This window comes from Homalodisca vitripennis, chromosome 7 (genome assembly GCF_021130785.1).
Source record: "Homalodisca vitripennis isolate AUS2020 chromosome 7, UT_GWSS_2.1, whole genome shotgun sequence".
Classification (NCBI taxonomy): Eukaryota; Metazoa; Arthropoda; class Insecta; order Hemiptera; family Cicadellidae; genus Homalodisca; species Homalodisca vitripennis.
In genome coordinates this window covers 107181155-107205172 of record NC_060213.1, presented here as the reverse complement: position 1 = coordinate 107205172, position 24018 = coordinate 107181155, and the positions used below count along the sequence as shown (strand labels likewise).

General features: G+C 36.2%; 1 protein-coding gene across 1 annotated transcript; it reads left to right on the top strand.

Moving 5' to 3' along the window:
- Window positions 1–12720: 12720 nt before the first annotated feature.
- Window positions 12721–22157, top strand: LOC124366163 (protein hairy-like). The gene is made up of 3 exons (XM_046822506.1): window positions 12721–13122; window positions 15539–15634; window positions 20704–22157. Exons 1-3 carry the CDS (start codon window positions 13030–13032, stop codon window positions 21982–21984), a joined length of 1470 nt encoding a protein of 489 aa, XP_046678462.1. The 5' UTR covers window positions 12721–13029; the 3' UTR covers window positions 21985–22157.
- Window positions 22158–24018: the final 1861 nt, after the last annotated feature.

Sequence of the window (24018 nt, the reverse complement as noted above, 5' to 3'; positions counted from 1 at the left end):
TGTTGTTGAAGGATAAACGTTCACCTTGGTCTGACGTGTTTCTAGGTCTTGACATCTGACTTATCTCTTGTCTCAAACGTACATTTTCTGCTTCAAACTCTTTTCTCAGACAGCATTCTCTTCTTCTACTGCTAAGATACGGTCATTGACAATCTTGTTGAGCAGAGCTTCCACATTAGCACCTTCACTAAGCTTGCAGTAGAACCTGATGTGTTGTTGAAGGACAAACTTGATCTGACAAGTTTCTAGGCCTTGATATCTGACTCGTCTCTTGTCTCAAGCGTACATTACCTTCTTCAACCTCTTTTCTCAGACATTCATTCTCTTCTTCTATTCCTAAGATATGGTAATTAACAATCTGGTTGAGCAGAGCTTCCAAATCAGCACTTCCTTCTCCTGACTCCTTTATGAAAAATCTTCACTAAGCCTATAATCAAACTTTTTTAACACCTGACACCATAATTGGTGTCCTACGCTGCTGTATCGACAGCGTACATTGCCGACTGGGGTGTTTGCGTACACTTTAGGGTCTAATGTTTTAGAAGTGTACCCTTTTAACAAAGGAAATGAGACAACCCTATGTACCCATAAAGACAGTTCACACCATAGGGGTGTCACGAGTGGAGTAGACAGACTAGTAGTAGGACTCATTCACTTTCTACAAACCACTAAAAATCACAAATGGTTATTTGTTTCATAGTACAAGTAAATTATTCTAATACTGCAGTTCTGTATTAAATTAAAGGAGACGTCAAACTTATCAGCTTTTAAAGAGGGTACTTTCTATGTCAATGGTATTAATATGTTCAAGGAAAGGCCGATCTTCTTTTAAGTTATATTCTGCCAAATCTCGTAGGCTACTAGCCTTATTACAAACAGAATAATATATTCTTAGAAAACGGAACATGGGTGGGAGTTGAAACAATACAAGATCTATGGAACTGATAAAAATTGCTAGGTTCGTAGACGGATTTTGAAGTGGCGCTATCTCACAAGATTCAAAATCTGTCGTCTTCGACCGCTCGACTATCGGAACTCCCAAATTGATCATAATACAACTTTTACGTGAAAGTCGGTCCAAAACTCACTTTCAAATTTTCTTTTACTCTTGTTATTCGTGGAACTCTCACGAATTTGCATTTCCCTATTTTACAATTAAAAAATAGTTAATTAAAACTTTAAATAAAGGCAAATCCATAACATAATTTACAATTTTTTTAGTAATTTATCTGAAATCAAGGCTTCACTGAATTTGTAATAAACTACTAAAGCAATTAAATATAATAAAATCAATGTAGGTACTACTAGATCACTATCGTTTTAGTGTCAGACAGTTTTTCTGAGTACTTGCAAAACCTGTTTTTGTAAGGTATGCGCGGATAATTAGTCCAATTTCATCATTTTGCCCAGCAATTGTTATAAAATGTAACAATTTATTGTGTTTTCTTAGGAATTAACAATTGATGTCTTGTATTTTGAATAACAATGCACACGTTTTAGTAACGAACAGATTTTTAACCAACTTGTACATTCTTTATATTTATAGACCTTAAAGGAGATACTTTTTTTGTTTGAATATGTATAACTAATAACGTAGTAAAATCATGAATAAAAATAAACAAAATTGACAAAGACAAAATTGATAATCGCAAAATACAATAAAATGTTAACAGTTTGCTCTGTTAGCTAAATCTGAAGAACAAAAAATCCGCCAAATAATACATTATGACAACGACCCATACAGGAACAACTTTTGTTACTCCTTATGTTGTCTAGATACAGTTATGCAAGGTTTGATCGCATTTAGTTGAAAACTATAATCACACTATAAGAAAAACTCTATGTGCACCCGAAGCACTCGCTGGTACGCTTGACGTAACCAAGGTGTGCACTACCATCACCCTTCTTTACTGTCAAAAAAGCCAAAAAATATTAAACAAGCATTCATAGGTTTGTAACCTAATTAGAGACCTACAATCTTTAATTCGGGGTTTGAATTACCCCAAAACAATTTGTACGGTTTGGCATATTTATATTAATTATCATTTTACAAAAAAGTAAACAAACAAAAAAATTTAACAAACATTAAACCCAAGATTGCAATATGTTTCAAAGTATATTTTGAAGGGTTGCCACCAGCTTCACACGGCTCTTATACACCGTTGGAAAACAAAATATAAACCCCAAAAATATTCAGGTCAGAATCCATCCTTTCATTCCTTCATGGGAAGAAAAGGAACCATTTAAATGGGGCCTTCAGGCGGCCAATTCTATTATCGATTTCCTGTCCGTTTCGAATTGGGGCCGTTTCGCCCGACCGCGAGCACAGGTAGTTCCCCAGTTCCCATCCCAGGAGTCCTGTCTCCCCCCCCCCCCCCCCGACATTATGTGGGAACGAAGAGAGCTGGCCGAGGACACCCTGGGCCTGAGGTCGGTCACACGCCCGAGATAGGTCTCGTCCTGGGGTCCTTTGCCCCTCTGATCTTGTCTCGTCTAGGACTAGTAAAAACTTGTTGGTTGAAAACTAGCTTTCAATAGACAGATAGGGTGAACCCCTTGCGTTTATACAATCGATGTTGGGTTTGGAAAATGTGTCTGTATGTTGAATGCTTAACAAAATAACTTCCCTGATTGTAGAACACGTTTAACTTTTTTATTACTTCATGTGAAATTACAGATTTTTAAAGTAAGGAATTTAGGCAAAACGAAACCATTTTTTTATTCATAAAAGTACGTTACGCCTTAAAACTACAACTCAAATGTATACTGTAAAAGTGTAACATTTATATTCAACCGTTGGTATTTGTGCCCGATTGCTAAATTGCCTAAATATCTTACTTTAAATGTATGTAATATGACGTCACGTGGTTAAAAATATGACATTATACTTTTTCTTTGTCCTGAGAATTCCTCTTAAAAGGCTATGAATTTAACGTAAATATATATTTTCCAAGACAAAATCGATTGCACCACATTAAAAGCACAAAATAAGATGTGACAACTCGATAAGCTATGTGATATTTTAAAGGTATCTTATTACATGAAAAAGTTTTTATAAAATGGTGCCCGTTGTAATATATGGAAAATCCGAAACAACAAACTAAAAGATATTTCGCTCAGATTTTGATTCCAATCGAATGAATGGTAAAGAAATTGTAATAAAATGTAGCAATCACACAGAATGTAGCAGTTTCCACCTTGCAAAAGACGTCTATAAAATGGAGGTTACATTTAAAACAATTTACTTCGATTAAACCCACAATTTTATAAAAGGGGGAAACAAAGACAAATTAATGTCATCACAATTTCTAAGAAAAGAAATAGTATAAGCAGTATTTTATTGTTCTTTCTATATAATAGGGAGAAGAATCAAATATAGGGTTAGTACATAGGGTAGTAGGCCTAGTATATACTACCCTATATACTAACGAAGCAGATTACAGTTTGCTCACTTTTTAGAGAACGGAAAATGTTATTCATTTTTAGATTTTAAGAGGTGAACATTTTGAAAGGGTGATGGTCAAATTTTAATCTTCAAGCAGTATATAACACACAATTCTTACACCGTTGAGATTTACATTTATTACTTTAGAAGCGAAAGAAGTAATTTTTGTGCACAAGGATTATGTGACAAAGGATTTGTGATAATTTTTACTTTAGTTTGTTTCTCAATTTTTTATACATGTGTACTTCTTTGACTTGTATAATATTTTCATACTTCTATAAATAATATAAAATAGTTTATTACAACATGAAATATTTGGAGAAGAGATACCGTTTAGTCTAAGGCTTCATAAAACTTGTGTATTTTGTAAACTTACCTCCCCGCTGAAAAAATGTTTGTCATACATGAATTTACATTTCCATAACAAATAAATTTCGGCGTATTTTTGTTTTTAATGGTTTATTTCTTTAGAGATTAGGTTATAATAATAATCCTTAGTACCGAAATAAAGGTATATTAAATATATTATATTTTTAAGGGCGTTCTCTCTATACCAAAGGCATTTTAATAAATAACAATAAACGTTTTTAAGGTTAAATGGACTAAACACATTACAAAGTTTTATTAACCCAAGGAATCGAACCAATGACCTCTGAGAAAGGAATGCAGCCTTATTTCTCTATGGTGAAGTTCGATTTTGGTACACAGCATTCGATTATTACTTTTTAATTTTCAAGGTTACTAAGGAATGGTAAGAAAATAAAGATGCAATTACTGCGATAATCATAGCATCCACGCGTCCTTTCATATGTTTTTAACAATCGCAATACATTTGTTGAATTACTAACGATAACACGATTACGTTTGTCTATTTTTATTATAAAAGTAAATAAATAAGTGATGATTTTACAAAATATTCTTACAGCAAAATAATATGAATAAGGTCTTGCATTTTACATGTACTGTGCATGTATAGGGAATCTCATACAAGCCCATAAATTATTAATATTTCAGTTCACACAATTCTTCCTATTTTTTAAGGAAATACCAAGCCTCCTTTATGTATTATTCTGGGCGTTTACATGGGCTACTGACCTGTGCGCGGGTCTTATCAAAAAGAATAAGGCGAGGGGCGATACAGTGCTAGGTCGATGGTAGCCTACTGATAAAAAGTGCAAAGGTCACAGACAGGATTTATACCTGCGCTATCTCTAACTCAGACCCATCGTCAGACGTCTTAGACCGCTCGACTATCGGTATTTCCACTTTTACGATTGAGCAGGTCGGTTTATTTTATTTATGACATGCTTCGCTCTTGCAGATAAATCTAAATCGACTATTTAAGTCAATTATGGTTATGTTAACAAGACAACCAATTTAGAGCATATAACGGGAAGTAGTAGGAGATCCATGTTACTCTAATTCCATTGACAGTATTCTCAAAGTAAAAAACTATAAAGAGTGTAAAATTATATCCTGATACGCCAGTAGATATTCCAAACGGATTGAGATATCGACACAATCTTCACCATATTTATTACAATACCTTTTTGGATTTTTTAAAAGATAAAAAAATTTCCGCCCTTTTTCAAGGAGAGGGGTACGGGTGGTAACTTTAAATTTTTAACGTCTCTACGGCGTTTGCTAGTAAATTTATGGGCAAATAACACAAAACATAATAATCTGTAGGGATACTTCCAATGTCTTACGCATTTCAACAGAGTGTGTGCGTGATATGTTTTAGTAACACTTTGAGGTACCCATCCTTTACGTACCGTAATACTAATGTTTCTGGTTTGCATAGTCTTGGTTCTTTGGTTCTTGTATGGTTTGATTTTGGTGTCTTTTTCTAGGTGGCATTACAATGTAAGGAAGAGGTTGTTTGGCCATAACTTTGGCTAGAACCTTCGTAGCGATGTTTTGTTCATGTCACTGTGTTTCTATTAAATAGACCTTTAAAATGACATGTCACAAGAGAGGGGTTGAAATTTGAAATTTAAAGTTACCCCCCCCCGTACCCCGCTTTGAAAAGGTAGGGACATTTTTTATAATTCAAAAAATCCAAACAAGTATTTTGATAAGTATGGTGAAGGTTGTACATCGATATCTCAATCCGTTTGGAATATATCCAGGCGAATCAGGACTTAATTTACACCCTATATATGCTTACGTATATAGGCTAAAGGTTATAAATGCGAAAGTTCGTGAAGTTTTTGAGTGTTTTAAACTTAAGCATACAAAAGCTGGTGGTATTTAGATATTAAAATAAAACAAAGGCATATTTTCATTCTAAAACATCACCAAAAAGTACTTTTAAAAGTAATTTAAAGATCATCATTTTTGTAAATAGTAAATATTTTTGTATAAGCAATATTTTTTACAGCTGACTCGAGTCACAGAACGCAACATGCCACACTGTGTTCCAATTTCTACTTTATATTTTGCATGAATCATCAGCTTTAAATGAAGTATGCTACAAATATTAATTACAAAAAGTATAATCCTTGTTCCGGGTGTATACCTTGCATCCATATAGTGACTGTGTGGCAAATAATTTTCTTCGGTAAAGTTAGTATATAATAAACTCGTTTGGAAAGTGGCTGATGCGGATTCGATTTCCGGCGGAGCAAGTACTTTTTCGAATCAATCCAAATTTAAATTAAATTAGAGTATTGCCAGTCATACGTATCAAATCAAACCGAAATTTAAAGTTATTGTAAATATGACTTTGATCCATGTGTGCCTAAAAATGAAAATGGACTTTAAGGTACTGGACTTACTGTCCATTAGTTCCTGGTGTTTTAGTAGCCTGTCATGCAATAATCGTGTTTGCAGAGTTTGTATTAAACTTTATTGAGCTGTAGCAATCATTATTCCCTGAATCTTAAAATACTCCATATATTTTGATAGATTCAGACTTCTGCTGGTACCATGACCTCAAAATAATCTTGCCGCCTAATTTCTTGGACCGCCTTAGTAGCTCGGTGGTTATTATCTCAGTTTATCACCCGAGAGACCCAGGTTCCAGAGCCGATTTTGATTCGACATTTTCACTCGCTTACAAATCATCATATGATTCTAGGCTGATTCAATATGAGAAACTGTTTGAAGCTAGACTCTTAGACATAAAACGCTTCGATGAATTCTCTTGTCCATTATTTAGAGGTGAATAGACGGAATTTGGAATTTAACACCTCTGTGATGGAAACTAAATGTAAAATTGCGGTATGATTCCCTAGAATCTTAAGGCCAATTACGGTAGTATAGTCGGTCAGTACAACAATAATCGTTTTTTGGTATAGCCACTATAGCCACGTAGCCTATTCACGTTCATTTAGAACTGTCAGTTCCAGCACCTCCTCAGTTTTGATTATCTGTTCCAACTCCTCAGTCAGACAGCCATTTTTATCCAATGCCTCAGTCAAACTGTCAGTTCAATCCAAGTCTTCAGTTCAGATGGTCAATTTCATTCAATTACTCAGTTCAGGTTGTCAGTTCAATCAAACTCTTTAGTTCAGACAGTCAGTTCCATCCAACTCTTCAGTTCAGACAGTCGGGTTTATCCAACTACTCAGTTCAGACAGTTAATTTCATCCAACTACTCAGTTTTGACTCAGTTCAACTGTTTAGTTTAGTCAATTTCCACCTTCAATATAGACTGTCAGTCACACTCTTAACCTTTCATATCCATGCAGTAGTTGGGTATACTATAGGCTCAAGTCTGCCTATGCTTCGTGCGTTCAAGTTCGTGCCCTAATTTAATTGCATCCAATTACTTAGTTTTTTTTTTTTAGTTTAGCAAATGCCAATATAACCCGTCACACTCTTAACCTTTCATATCCATGCGTAGTTGGGTATACTATAGGCTCAAGTCTGCCTATGCTTCGTGCGTTCAAGTTCGTGCCGTTATAACGTGAAACGTAATTTTGTAATGTCTTAATTAATATAAACTATTTTCATTCCAATTTTACATTATCACGAATAGTCGTCCGTTGGCATTAAGAATGAAAATAACATTTGTGTATTTGTATACGGTTAGATCAGATTCTTCATGATCAGGTCGGCTTTCGTGGATCATTTTACTAAGATCCGTCCGACCCTGTGTGCTTCTCGAGAATGGGCATTTTAGTTCAAGCCAAATCATTCGAACCAAAATCCGTGAAAGGTAGACACCATTGTGGGCATTACGGCAATGTGCTTAGACGATTGACTAATTCGTTTTAGATGTGCAATTATTCGGACAGATACCGGACACAATAATCAGAATCGATTAGGTTTTCTGGTCTCTGTTAAATTACAAAATAAGCGATTAGTTTATTTGAATGTTATCATTAGTTGGGTTTTTTCATTTGGTGGATATAAAAAACCCTAATTTATTGTCATTTTATTTTTTTTTTTTAAGGGAGCAAATGCCAATGTATTTTAACAACAATAAGTTTGGATAGAAAACGTTTTCGGACGGCGCGTCAAGTTGAGTATTATACTGTAGAATGTAGATAGCCTTTTTTGTCACAGCTCACTTAAGGGTCCCAATCTTCACACACCCCCTCCCGCTGAAAGTGAAGGTACTACGAGAACTGTACGTTACCCTGGGAACAAGGGCACAGGTGAACGAGCTAACAACCAGCATCCCCTCTCTCACCCCACCGTGAGAACTCCCCCTACCGTCCCCGCATAACTGTACTCTTGTGTAATAGCCGCGCTGGCCGCTCCCGGAAGTGGAGGCACCTAACCGGAAACCACCCCTCCCCTCCCCTCACCACCTGACTGCGTGTCGATACAGCTAGAGCTGATTGTGTTTGTAGATTAGCCAGCAACTGGTGTAGGGGAGTGTGACAATAGTGGGGGGAGGCCCCCCTCTTTACGCCCTCTGGGATCGCATTGCGACACATTTCGATTTCGTTTCGTAATTCCGGCAAGATGCGGAAGTCAAATTTATTAACAAAGACAAACTTTTTATCTCACTTTATTGGTAGGTTGGGCTTGTAATGAAACAGAAAGTGTAGACATTTTTGCTACTCGGACAAATTAGCGTCAATACTTCATTTTGATTTTCTCAAAAATACTATTTTACCAAGGTCACAAACTATTTAAGGCACATTATATTGTCTGTACTTAGATTGGGATTTTGCACCAATGCAAGATATGCTTCGAGAGATTTTGATAACGTTTCTCAAATCCCATGTGATAACCAGACCACGATCGAATTTTATAATAGAACCTCGTAGAACCTAGTTTGTATTATTTTTAAAAGAAGGATTCCATTTATATCCAACAAGGTAAAATGTAGGGGTCCGGCCATGTTGTAATTTCATGAAAAACATGTCACGATTTTGTACTTATTTAGAACTAATTTGTCCAGAAATAACACATTTATACCCAAGAGAGTGAAAGGCTATTAACTAATTCGTAGCTGTCACGTTAGCCACATGCAAGCCCAGTAATATGTTATTTTCGAGCCATGTTAGAATTTTATGAATTATTTTGTACTAGCTCGTACAGCAAAATCCTAATTTGTACCCAACACAATACAAAGTTCTCAACATAAACTTAATGGACTACCCAACGAGATGCCGGCCATGTTGAAATTTCATGAAATGATTACACCATGATTTGTTCATTTGTTCAAAGCACAGAACCTGTAGGCTACCCAACACTGTAAAAGGTCATCTACAAACCGGCTCAGCGACATGCAAGCATGGACATGCATGCATTGGACTTGCGAGCATAGGAATTATTTTTTAAAATAATATACTAAAAAGTAGTTTATTGATTCAAAAATATATAATACCTTAGGCCATTATACAGGGTGGCCCATAAGTCAGTTGTCACTTGCAATTTTTGAAGACAATCTTTGTGTAGAACAACGTAGAAGCCACTTTGATCACCTATTGTAGGTTAGATACTCTTTAAATTAATAATTACAAATAAATAATAATGATTACATTAATAATACAATACTTTGTACAAATAAAGTATTTGTACTTTTCTGGTAACTTTGTATTTTCATTTCTGACAACTGACTTATGGGCCACCCTGTATTATAAAATGAATGCCTAACACTTCCAAAACTGTTTTTGCCTACCAATATTTAATTAAAATATTGTACCAATTCAGCACCCTAGATATTGCATGTAGTATTTGTAATGTGTCATGCTGTGTCAGAATAATTATACGTAAACTTATTTTCACACTAAAATATTACCTATTTTAAAAAACGGAATGGCCACATGTTACACACAGCGTACATGCTAGTCCAACTAACTCATATTCAAATTCAAACCATTTTGGAATTTCATGAAAAATACACTTAGATTTGTACATTAGTGTCAGAAATTGTTTCCTTTAAAACCATTAACAAGTATGTTTCGGTTAGAAACATGCTAGCTTGGTCGTTTATACTAAGAAATTAATTGAAAAGGTACTAAAAAAACAATAATTTCACCTAACTGACAGAGCCTGTTAAGTTAAATATTCTTTGAGCTATCTTAGTTGTTATATTGTTTAGAAAATAGGTGCAATCAAACATAATAAATTAATTCTTGTATTTTGACAAATTTATGAACAACGTTAAATTAACTAGCAACTATCCACATTAACCTACATAAAACAACATGTATACACATTTTTTAGTTCTAGTTACAACTCAATTTCTTAATCATTTATTAGTCACTCGTGCTTATATTTCAAAAGTGAGTTCTTTCCATTAAAATTTCGAACTTATCATAATTAAAACAATTGTCTGTACCTTTAGCTATCAGTATTAAAAAGGTAGTTAAGATTGTTATGTAGACATGTTTTTACTTTATAACATGTTAATACTAGATGTAACATGTAAAATCTTTAGCCTCCTTGAAAAGTTGCCCACAGGAAGAGTACTTTTTGTTTTCCGGAAAACGGTTCTCGATGCTCTATTCTCAAGGTTGTAATGAATCACTGTACTGTATCACTTGTGCTTTCACTGTAAAGAAATCACTACTGCATATGAAAGAAAATGATAAATCAATCCGTAGTAGTAGTCATTTCTCTAGTGAACATCAACTCACGGTCGGTTAACAACGGCCTTAAACTGAATAGGTGAGTGCTCTGTCCTTCATCTTGCCCCACACAATCTCGAGCAGGCCCTTAGTCAGAGAAGGGTGGGAGTTTGACTCAGTGGGAAGAACTCTGACTCATTCAAGACTCACGGAGTTGTACTGGAAGTGAGCTTACCTTTCCGAATCATGTCACTCATACTATCCAGCGTGCCCTTGGAAGGCTGAGGGGTCTGTACAGATTTAGAAGTCTGCTGCCAGAATGTGCCGAGCTCCAGCTCACGCATTCGCTCGTTTTTTTAATGGTATCCTTCCTACGGAAACAGAATCTTTAAAGGAGATATGGGTCGAATCCAAAAATGACAAAACTGTGCAGTTCGATTAATTTTTAATGTGAGGCGCTTCGATCATGTGTCTTCCTTCGGAGATGCTGTCAGTTTGCCCACAATGGAAAATCTATGCAGGATCCTGACATGTGGAATGATCCACAAGGAGCTTGCGCAAGGGGAGCCTTAGTACTTGAACGAGAGGCTCCGTTTTCCAGGAAAAGGTCTCTCAATACAGTATCCGCCATGGTGACCTACTTCTCTTTCCCAAAGTCGATCATGGACGTGTAAGGAGAAACTTCTCCTACGTTACCCCTAAGTTGTATAAAGACCTTCTCCGAAACCTGAAAATTTGTACTGTACCTCTATTTAGGAATAAGTTTCAAACAATGACTGCACAGTACCTAATTTTTTTTCTAAAACTCGTTGTTAAATTTTTATTTAAGCTATAGGTTTTAACTTGTATGTAACTTATATTTGTCTGTGATTTAAATAGTGCAAGATGACGTGAGTTGTTCTAGAAAGCAGGTGTACTATGAAACGCTTGCAGTAAAAGGTATTTTTATTTATTTATATCATTTTAACTAATCAGTGGTTGGCATAACATTTTCTTAGGCCTGTTATACGTTTTTGTTCGTTATTTTATAATATAATGGAATACAATATAAACAATTCCTGAATTGCAACATAACGTAAACTCATTTTTAGTTTATTATTTAAAAATTCATTCATACATTGCCGTCTTTACGACGCTAGCACGTCGACTACGATTTTGCTGATAACCTTTGTAGATAGACCTCCCCCACCTGACGAAGAGCATAGATTGCAATTCTCGAAACATTGTGTTTATCTTATATAACATGTAACGACGGAAAATGTCCGAAATCAAGTTATCCTTTCAAACCTTCCATCGTCAATAACAAACTTTAAACACTGTGGTTTAGGAGGTAGGGGGGAGGCTTGATCCCCTTGGGCTCCAAAGACTTTGCCTCTGTTTCGTACAGACTAATAATTTTGATACTTGTATACAAATAATTGGTATGAAATGGTTACTAAATCGTGGTATAAATGTTTACATCTAATTCCAAAGTGGCCGGACTGACTCGGCCACTGTTTTGTCTATGGCCTAACTGGGTAATAATGGATTACCGGTACATAATAAAATACCGTAAGTAAAAAAAACATGTTTTTAATAGAGAATAAGGAATCGAGGTACTATCTTTGACTGTATTAGTTGGGTAATACAATCAAAATTGTATCTACAGTCCAGGTAAACTCATATGACGACCACTATTCTATTATAATATGTTACTTGGTACGTAATTATTTGTTCCACTCTGCAATTTTCGGGTAAAGGATATTTTGAGCAAACTCACGATGGTTGCAGCTTGTCATACTTACTACTGCTCAAGTTAATTAAGGCAGTGAATTTTGAAAAAGTGGCATGGAAGAATTCCCATATTCCTTGCCTAAAAATGTAACGGGCAAAATGTGTAGTTAATTATTGCCTAATTATTGGTAATTGCATAAATTTTACCAGGACGTTACTTCAGTTTTAACGGTGGATGTAAAAACTAACAGTCCATTGTTATAAGTATTGCGCAGATGTTCTTAATCAAATACTCAGGACATCATAAACCACTCACCATTATTACGACCATACGGGTATAATAATTATGTACCTGAAGAGGTCGCTACGGAAGGTGTCAAAGTGTAGCGCGGGAACAATAGGTTCCCTCCCCCACTACCGCGACCGCGCGGTGGAGCAGTGTGTAGGCATTTACAATGTGGGAAAATACGGGAGCTCGACTGAATGGATACCCTTCCCACCGAACCGATAACCCCACGGGTGCGAGAGAGAGAGGGATATAGTCGCGCGCGGTCGTGCGACAAGGACAGCACGCAGTGTTGAGCTGGAGGGGGGTGAGGAAGCGGAGAGGGGACCGTGGGAGAATTTTAGTTCCTGTGTTGGCATTTTTAAAGTTGAATTCACTTTCAGAAGCAGTTCCGCACCGTTCCGACCTCTACAAGTCTTGGAGGCAGTGGATTTTTACTTTCCTTCTTCTTTATCGCCGATCAGCTGTACACATAACCTCACTTTTTAACTGTGTAACTAGCGCCGGCTATGTGTTTGTTAGTGTTGTGTTTACGTTAGTGAAATGACTTCTCGTAAATAGTTATTTGTGGTTTTATCAGTGTTGTTTTGTAGACTTATTATTCTGCCATGCCTATCAGTGAAGATGAAATCGAATACGGATACGGTTCCCACAACCCCCCGATGCATTCTGGAGGCATGTCGAAAGCGGAACAAAGACGGGTAAATTGTATTTACTTACTGTATTCTTATACTCGATTTAGATACCATCACGATTCAATACCTTTTAATTATGATATTTTAATCTGTGCAGAAAATTTATTATATCTACAAAAAGTATATATAAATAAATATAATAAATGCTATTTTTATACCAGTGACTGAAATAAGTATAAAAAGTTATAAACCAAGCAGGCTACATTTTTTACTTGCGTAGCCAATTTTGATATAAACTCTTTATGAGTAATTTTTATTAAAAATTAGTTACTTTAATTAAGTCTACATTTCAAAGTTCAACCTAAGATTTATAAATTAATCATTATTGTACTTTTATATTACTAGTTTCATTCTTACAAGAAGCCTCTTTAATTTGATAATTATTGTGACTGGAATCCGATAAAGCAGTGCAAACTTGTTTACCAACCTAATTTTTTATAAGGGTTTGCATTATTTTCATAATAAAAAACTATTAGTTTATTTATTCTTCATTGTATATTTTCACGTTGAGTATATTTTATTTAACTGTAGTTTAGCAACTCGATACCTTCAACTCAAACTTTAATAGGATTACAGATTTAAAAACTATAATTTTTATTAGAAAAACGTTTACGAAAAACACTTCTTTTCACTACAAACTGCCTTCTCTCTCTTTCCAAACCAATTATTGGTAAATAAGCTTAGTTCTTATCGTATTAAATTCTGTTAGAGTGAGGAGCAATGCAAGTTTGAAAACATCCGCCCCCACCCCCCACCAAGAGTGTGCACATCAGCTGATTCGTTGTCATCACACTAATATTTTCAAAGTATTGCTTCTCTTGCATTATCTCCCTACCCCATTGCGCCTATGGTATCAGATAGGGGAAACTGTGAAAGCCAAAACCTTCAAATCTATTTCATTGAGCCGGTTTGTAGATTACTAATTCTAATCAGAATTATGTGTGTTAAAACTGACAGCTAGAGAACCGATTCTCTGTTCCACCACATTAAATGTGTAAGTATAACCAGTCTAAGAAATCAAGCCTTTCTTAGATATAAAAAGTTAAATACTATTTCGTATTCAATATTTTAATAATTCAAACAACGATCAATCAGTGTTTTAAATTTAACTAAATATTTATGCTGTCATTAAATGAACTATATTATAATTTAAAATTGAAAAGCTTAAATAACGATGGCTTGCTCTTAAGTCCAAAGCATATATAGTTTTAACATGGCTGATAGACAATAGGAATCATTGAGAATGGCTTTCAACCCTCCCCCTCCCCCCATTCATCTTAAGACGCAGCCTCGCCCGTCTTGGCACGCGCCACCCCCCTCCCTTCGATCTTACCCTCTCAATGGAGAGTGAAGTGTAAGTGATTGTTAATTGTGATGGAGGCATTCCTCCTTAGGTATTTGGAAATAATTTATTGTGCAGCATTGTATTCAATTGAAAGCAACCCCTCCCTCCATGGCTCCTTCTCTGTAGTTTTATGTTATGCTTGCGGACGGTTTTTGACTTGGTCTAATGAAAATGGCATTGTGACAATATAATGATTTATTTGTATGTATACGCAGTACTACACATTTACATGTAGCGCTTTTTATTTCAGTGGTATTTCCTACTCTTTTAGTTAATAGGTCATAATTTTATAATGGGTAAAAAGGAAATGTTTAAAAACCAAATAAGTTAATTAAATTTTAGCAACTTCGATTTTTTTCGTAACCCCTACAAAATGTGTAAAGCATATGGCTAAAACAGAATAGGAACATTTTTTAAATGTTTTCTTCGAAAGGAGTGCCTTTTTGGAGTAAACAATTTTATGACAGTCAGTAATGATAGTTTTGTAAACAGTCGGGTGATATTTTTGGTTGGAAATTTTTTTCTCGATTACCAGTATCTTATATTTTGGAGTATCCGCTTAGTTTAGATTATTATGCATGCACTTCACATTCAGTATGGCGGATCACACAGTAAATAGAAACCGAGGGTCTGATATTTTTATACTGCACTTAATATAATGTTATAACATGTTTTTAAGTGTTATTTTTTTAAATTATTTCCGGAGCTGTGTCCGTGTTTTCGGGAGACATAGGCTACCTTACCCAGCTCTTATTTCACAAATTTAATATTCAGGATGCATTATTGAATGGACCTTTGTAAAAGAAATCTCACCACTGTTGATACGGATAAATATTACTACCCACTCGGTTATTCATTTTATTGTTTAATTTAAACTTCTTAACAAATTTTGTTATCCTTTTTCCCGTTTGTATAATTTTTAGTTCGTAATCTCTGGGATTTATTGCTAGCGAATACCAAACAATTTCACACTGACTTTCTACTCCGCTGTCCCCTCTGTCCCCCTCCACGTATCCTACCCTTGTTCTGTACATATCGAAGTCTTGCTGTCCCTCTGAGAGATTGCATCCGTTCCAGAGCAACAAGCCCATCATGGAGAAGAGGCGCAGGGCTCGTATCAACCACTGCCTGGACGAGCTGAAGTCACTCATCTTGGACGCCATGAACAAGGACGTAAGTTGCTCACTGCTAAAGGAGAGGAAGGATCAGTCTGGTTCTGGAAATAATATTGTAATCTTTAGATTCGTACAAGTTTATAATTCCTGTATGTTACTGATCAAATATTACATTTCAATCTCTTCCATCGTAGTGTCCATAAGTCAGTCCGAGATCGTTTTTGCAAACACACATGATGGATTTTTAAAAACAATGAAAGAAATGCTTTAACATATGTAATAGTATAAGTCATTGAATCTTTTTTAAACATGTATTACGGAATTACGCATCTAGATAGTCTATTCTTAAAACATGTTTATTGTTCTGATCAATAGTATAAAAATTATTTTTCCTTTGCTCCATCCTGCACGCTCTTGGCGTAGCCAGCGAGGGGGTCCAAGGGGTCCGGACCCTCCCCTCCTAATTTTTTAAAATTACTATTTTAATAAACGATTATTATTAATTAAATAATTCACTATTACTGATATGTGCTGATGAAAGATCGTCCTCAACAAAGAAACGGGTCAAGAACGTTTTAAGGGACAAAATGGAGCCTTACTATCTGTCCACTACAGGAAAATATCAGTTGTCAGGATCCCCCTCCCAATATTTGCCTGAACACGTTCTTGCTCCACGTGTTGTTCCTTGATTCGTTATTTTATAATAATTACTAAGCAAGAGAGTTGTAGTTAATTGTGGAGGTTACATAAATGTGTGACAAGTATTACTCCTTGCTACTAAGGAGTATAAAATGAGGTCTAAATAAATAACTCCCTTTTCTCCATTTGAAATCAACGTGTCAATGAAGGAAATGGTTGAGGCGTCAATATTCAATCTGAAGGTAGGGATACTTTACATGAGGCCATTAGGAAAATCATTTTTCACTTTGTATTAACAAAACTGGAATGCATAACTCACTACAGGTGGCAAACGGAAATGGCAAACGTACCGGAATCTGCGATTAAAAAGGCAGAAAGCCACTGTGCCGAATTTCCTACTAAACAGTCGGTTAAATATTATGTCAAAAGTACGGAACTGGTAAAAGTATGAGAATCTAACAATTCCAATTAAAAAGCCACTGTGCCGAATTTCCAACTAAAAATACGGGAAGATACAATGGCAAAAGTACGGAACTGGTAAACGTACGAGAATCTGCCAATTCCAGATATAACAACCACCAAGCCACTGTATTGAATTTCCGACTAAAAGCCGGGAAGATATAATGTCAAAAGTACGGAACTTGTAAACGTACCAGAATCTGCCAGTTCTAATTGAAAAGTCATCAAGCCACTGTGTCGAATTTCCGACTAAAAAGGAAGATACACTGTAAAAGGTATGGAACTGGTAAACGTACCAGAATCTGCCAATTCCAGATTGAACAACCACCAAGCCACTGTATTGAATTTCCGACTAAAAGCCGGAAAGATATAATGTCAAAAGTACGGAACTTGTAAACGTACCAGAATCTGCCAGTTCTAATTGAAAAGTCAGCAAGCCACTGTGTCGAATTTCCGACTAAAAAGGAAGATACACTGTAAAAGGTATGGAACTGGTAAACGTACCAGAATCTGCCAGTTCTAATTGAAAAGTCAGCAAGCCACTGTGTCGAATTTCCGACTAAAAAGGAAGATACACTGTAAAAGGTATGGAACTGGTAAACAAACGTACGTGATTCTGCCAGTTCCAATTAAACATCCGGCAAATCGCTGTTTTAAAAGTCTGGCTAATGTCGGGAAGATACAACGTCAAAAGTACGGAACTGGTAAAAGTACCTACTAGAATCTACTAGTTCCAATACAAAAGCCGGCAAACCGCTGTTTTAAAAGTTCGGCAAATGTCCAAAAATGCCAGTACCTCAAGTGGAGGTTCTTCTGCACAAAATCTGTGAAGCCATCGATCAGCGGGTAGGAAAGGGACTTAATCCCACTTTCCCGAGGAGTGTCGGGCAGCAAAGAAAGGGAGGGCCACACATGGAGGATGTAGGAGAATGGGAGAAACAGACACGGGGCCAGGCGATCGTGGGAAGGCGGCGAAACTGGGCTTCTCGCCGTAGCCGCAGTGGCAGTTGTGTGTGAGAGAGAGAGACAGAGATACGGATACGGTCTGGTGCGAGTGAGAGGGGAGTAGGAGTCTGATAAAGGCGTGAGTGTAATGTGACAGAGAGGTCTTGGATAGATATTTTTGTCATTTGGAACCTCCTGTGCCCTATAAAATGGCAGTATCTTTCTTGTTTTTAAATTTCTCCTTGGATGGTCTTAATCCAAATTCATGGCAAAAGGAAGAGGTTTAATGTTATTTCATTTTATAAAAAAAAATGGTCTACTGAGTATTTGAAGTACATTAAACTTGTACATTCAATATTTCGGATTATCGACACTGCAACGCAATTCTCAATTTACGTGTCTTAACAGTTTAACTTTTAATTCTTTTGTGTGTAAAAAAATGTATTCAAAAATTATTAACGCTTTAGTAATAATTTGTTGTACAATTCAATAGCAAACTGTATACCCTTCTGAATACAACCATTTATTTATTCTATTAATAATCCACGCAATAAATAAACATCAAACACATTAGTTTTCATATAAACTAAAAACAATATTTTTTTAAGTTTAGTTATTTAAAGAACGACTCAGAAATTGGTTCTCGGGTTATCTCTGTATTTTTACAGTGCAGATAATCTGAATGCTTCGTTCGCCCACGTCCTAAAAACATGTAGCTTTATCTGTGGTTTTAATTGAGTGAGCACGAAATTCGAACGAAGTTAAAATGATCTTTCATGGAATATTCAGTCTTTAAAGATAAAATGGAATCCGATGTTTCAAATAAATTGAGCACCATTAAGATTCTTCTGGTAATCTTCTGTAGTAACCATCGAACAATGCACCAACGTACTAAAAATTATAGGTGTTCGGTCAAAAATTCTTTCGTGAAAAAGAAAAACTCCACTATTATGCTACCCAAACCATGGACGTAGCCAGTGAGGGGGTCCAATGGGTCCGGACCCCCCTCCAATTTTAAAAATTAATGTTTAGCAAACGATTAGTCTATTATTATTTAAATAAATAATTCAGTATTACTGACATGTACTGCTGAAAGATTGTTCTCTACATTGAAATGGGTCAAGAACTTTTTTTAATGAACAAAATGGGGAATGAACGGTTGACTGCACTTGCCTTAATTTGTGTCCACTACGAGAAAATATCAGCCGTCTTGACTCCCCTCCTCAAGTTTTTTCCTGGGTTCTTGACCGATATTAATAACGATCCCGAACTCCTCTGGACGTACAGGTACCAACAGTATGGCTACGTTTTATTTTACTGGAATAATACAAAGACGTTTTACTTCAAAATATTTAATCAAAACCTAGTAGAGGTCAGGACGTCGACGACCACGTTTATTAGGCTACGTCCACATTAGTGGCTCTTTGGGGAGGGGGTGAATCTGATTGAAGAGCACACTGACTGAAGAGAACACTACATCTCATTTATTTATATTTATATAAAATAAATAAATTAGATGTACTTAATTTAAAGCAAACCCTTTCACTGCTGTATTTCAAACAAGTTGGATTGTTTTTAAACATATTTATTCAATTTGTTGGGGGGAAGGGGAGTTTACCCCCTCATCCCCCTTCTTAGTTACGTCACTGGTCTATATGTCTACAGGGATGTTCGCCGTTTGATTCTCAGACCGTTGTCAATCTCCACGGTCTTCACTTTCCAGGAATCCCGCCACCCGAGACCCAGCTGGACGAACGGGCAGTCAGGTTAGGATATCGGAGACTCGTACACGGAATTTCACATAGGAATCACCTTTGACAGATCAGGAATAGGTTACATTTTTTCTGGAGTAGACTGGTAATTGCTGTGCTCCCCCACCCCACTCTTCGGTGACCCTCAGGTTAATGAGTTCTGGTTTGGGGTCGTGTGGATGACGACAGTGACCACCAGATTCAAACTAGTAACCCGTGACCTTCCCCCCCCCCTTCCCACGACATCTGTGGGAACCTAGCCGTTTGGTAGGGGCTGTAAAGAAATATACATTTGTTAGATTTTATAAACAATAACTGAGGAAATGCAAAGATACAACGTTTACCAAATGTAATGTCACTGTCCCAGGGACCACTGGCAGTAGGCTATTTTATATTGTTCTTCAATCTGTTTTATAAAAATACAAACAAATATTTTCGGCTACAAACGCTACAATTCATTGCCAAGCTACAAACAAATTAAAAATTGTATTATTAAGTTCAACAATTTTATTAAATGCTATAATTTCAGCACCAACCATTATTTTATTTTATTATGTTATCATACTAACTTTTCCCTGTTGAACATTTAAACGCCTTCAATAAATTGTAGACTATTACAGCCATACACGGCTGTAGTGCTCTTGTAGTCCAATATCTACAGGGTGTTGATCAAATGTTCTGCGTGAAATAAAACGTTTTGTCGAAGGTATATTTGATTTAATTTCAAACTATCTTAAAATTGAAAGTTGATAAACTTTTTAAGTTAATAATAAAAATTAAAGGCATCGAAATAAAAAGTGTTTTACAAATTTTTTTGTTATAAGCGCCAATAATACCTGGTTCTATTTGGGCTTGTTTATACCTAGAAAGGCATATCTATACAGTAAGGAGAGTGTGATATGCCATAGAGGGTAGACACCCTTTCTCCCAAGAATACTAAAAATAAAGAAATGTTTATATAACACTAATCCAATCTGTAACCACTCAAAATTCACACATCCAACATTTCAAACGTTTTGTTCTGTGAGACCTTGTTATACTGGGTGTCTCAGAACTCTTTACTAACCTTTTTAGATATTATTCCTTGAACAAAGATAAATAAAAATATATTCAAACTTTCACAAACTCAAGAATTATTTAAACAGCCACCGTTTTGTATTTCTGACTTACAACAGGCTTATTGTAATGAGTTGTAATTTGGTATACAGCTGTACAGCTGTCTAACCACGTCTAACCACGGAAGTATTATTTTATGTAATATGCAAGGCAAGGCATGATTGCCTTTTACACAGATTGATGTAATATTTTGTCTAATGTTTCGACTATGTTGCAGCCGGCCAGGCACTCTAAGCTGGAGAAGGCTGACATCCTGGAGATGACAGTGAAGCATCTGCAGACGATACAGCGACAACAGCTCACGCTAGCTGTCAGTGCGGATCCTACGGTGGTGCACAAGTTCCGCACAGGGTTTGCAGAATGCTCTGCAGAGGTGGGGCGCTACATCGGACGCATGGAAGGGGTGGAGCCGGGCGTGAAGCAGAGACTAGCCTCGCACCTGAACAACTGTGTCAACGGTCTTCATCAGATCAGCCAGTACCCACTGCCCAACCCCTCGCATCCTCAAGGCAACCCTGGAGAGGACGTCAATAACAACACAGCCTCCGCCAGACTCCAGATGTTGTCCGGACTCCAGCTGATCCCCAGTCGTCTCCCCACTGGAGAACTCGCCCTGCTCCTGCCCAACTCGCAACATCTTCCATTTTTTCCATCTGACAACCAAGTATCTACCACGACCGAATCTCCTAACGCCACGGTGACCAGCAACTCCATAGATCGCAGTCGTCACAGTGCTTTCACTGCCGTCGGAAAAGACAAGTTACCCTCGAAATCCCCACTGCCGAGCCCTACATCTACGACTGCTTCTAGTTTCGGAGAGGAGTCTTGTGATCGTCCCTACCCGAGCCCTACTCATCCTCCCGAAGTTACTTCGACTTCAGAGCATCCGAGAACCCCACTGGATTCTAATCTCATCGATAATCAGAAACTTCAAAAGACCACGGACCATCAAAATCTTTTACGCATCACACCTTCTTATTTTTCAAATTTAAGAGAGGATTCACAAAATCAAAATTTCCCCAGGTTTCCAACAGCAGCAATCAAAGCAATACAGACACCTTTGACTGTAATTACCTCTGACGAAATGTTGAAAGAACGGCCTCAAAGATTCCTTGATTCAAATCCACTGGAGAATACTTATAAAGATCCCCTTGACTTTTCTAAGAAGAAGGATTCATTTCCTGTTCCTTATTCTTCTTCGCTGAAAAGACCCCACCAAGAGATCACTTCTGATAAACTGCTGATAAAATCAACAGAATATCAACCACCTCTAAAAGTGCCGAAAGTGTTCTCGGATAATCATTACCAAACCAATAATGTTATAGAGAGAAGAAGTTTATTTGAAATACAAAATCAGAGTTCAAACTTGCAAGGAGAAAATCCTTTCCATATAGGTCCAAACCCACCGCTGCAAGAAAGAGTGCATACAACGGACAGTCATAACCAACCTTCAACTTCATCAACTGAAGTTTCCAGAGATATGTGGAGACCTTGGTGACCATTTCTTAACACACCATATTTCATATTGTTTTGTAAATATATTTTTGTAAATAGCGTTTACATAAAATTTTATTTATTTTATATTTTATTTGGTTCAAACTCTTCAACAACTCTGTCTTTGTGCCTTAATAATTTAGACATAACGTTTTTAAATATAATATTTTATAGAAATTTGTAACTCAATATTTTGTTCCTACAAATCCTGTTTAAAACTGTTGACTCCTGACTTCTGAAGAGTAATGTATCAAAGAGATGTTACTGACAATTTATAGGACTGAACAATAATCAGGTATATGTTACAATTCTGAAGTATATCTAGAAAAAGTAAACTGGAACGTGGTGGATAATTCTCAATATTAAAATGCTGTACATTATTTATAAAAAAAGTTAGATAAAATTTGGAGTGTGGTTGTAAAGCAATGCTATCATTAAAACAGTATTTCCTGTTAAATTTATTGAAATGTCAGTATTACTTCAGTTTACCTCTTCTTATTAATTTATTTAACATAAAAATAAAGGAAATTTAAATTGATAGAGCAGCTGTAGTCAAGAAATCTATTTGTTAAGGGACAAGAAACAAATTTTTTTCACAAATTAGAGACACATATGTTACAAGTGTTGAATATTGTGAGTGAATAATGTTTTGCTCTATCGCAGATTCCTAAATGAAAGTTAACAGTTTTCCCTCCCATCTTGACACATAAAATGCTCAAAGCCATGAATGTAACCCTTTCCTGATCGTTTCATCAAGTAACAGGTTACACTTATTATTTTATAGTTCAGTCAGAACTGGATAATCGTCACGCTCTTGGGTTCCATAACTAGGTACACTGTCAACTACAGGCAAATATCAGTTGTCTGGACCCCACCAAAATGTTTTTCCAGGCTACGTTCTTGATCAAAAGTGATCTTCATTAAGAAAATATATTAACTTTAATGTAGTTTTAAATCACTGTACTTAAGGTAACCTACTCAAACACTAGAATACCTCGCACACTTCCTGGTAGATCTGTGAACCTTTAATTACTGTACTCTAAAATATAAAAATGTGGAGTCGTGGAAGAACTGTGATTGGTCATTGAACTGGAACTGAGGCAAGAGAGTAAGAGAGACTAATTGTCTTGGTTACTTCCCCACACAGAGGTATAAACATGTGAAATATCCCCCAGATTTTTTTTTATCCTGAGGGAAAAAGACGGTTTGTCTCCGCACTTAGTCCTAAGAAGGACCTTTGCGTCTCCCTTACTTATATTTGTGTCCTCAGAATCTGAGACTTTTATAGAAGCCGATGATATTTGAGTGCTCCTGTTCTCTGATGTCCTTAGGGCTGAGGAAATATGCTCGCAGGAATCTTTTCCAAATTTTTTTATAAGGCAGGACATTTTAACTAAATACGCTCTGCTGATTCCTCCTCTTCTCCGTAGAGTCTACATTCGTCAGTCTGGCTAAGGCCCACACTTATAACATGTCTCCTTAGGGGGTCATGTCCTATCAACATCCCTAATATCAGTCTTATATTCTCCTTACTCTGATCTAGGAGAGCTTTAGCATAAGGAGAGATAAACATTTTAGATTGACTTAATCCTGAAACTCTACTCCAATTACTGTTTCTTACCCTCTTTTCCCAATCTTTTACAAAAGCCTTGCTGTTGGAGAAAGCCATCCCGCAACCTGGCTCAGGCCCCACCATTATAGACTCCATCTCCCCCAGATTATTTAAAATATGAAATGTTATTACATTTTTTATTTTTTTAGATTTGCCAATTGTCTATCATTAGTTTCAATTTTGATAGTTTGACGTTTGCTGTTCATTTTGAATGCACCATCTCCAATTTAAATAATAAGTGATTCTTCTCTCTAATAAATAATGATGCAATTTGTAAAATTTAATATAGAAACTGAAAATAAATAATTTGAAGTTAAACTGAATTTTTACTGTTTAATAATATACATAATCATAAAAATCACAAAACTAGATACACGAGTTAAGTAAAATTCTTTTTTTGCCATAATAACATATAAATAACCTTTG

Excerpts from the sequence above, each read along its gene's own strand:
- LOC124366163 (XM_046822506.1), top strand. The coding sequence starts at position 13,030 with ATGCCTATCAGTGAAGATGAAATCGAATACGGATACGGTTCCCACAAC. Across the intron at positions 13,123-15,538 it reads CGAAAGCGGAACAAAGACGG|AGCAACAAGCCCATCATGGA; the intron begins GTAAATTGTATT and ends CATCCGTTCCAG. Across the intron at positions 15,635-20,703 it reads TGGACGCCATGAACAAGGAC|CCGGCCAGGCACTCTAAGCT; the intron begins GTAAGTTGCTCA and ends ACTATGTTGCAG.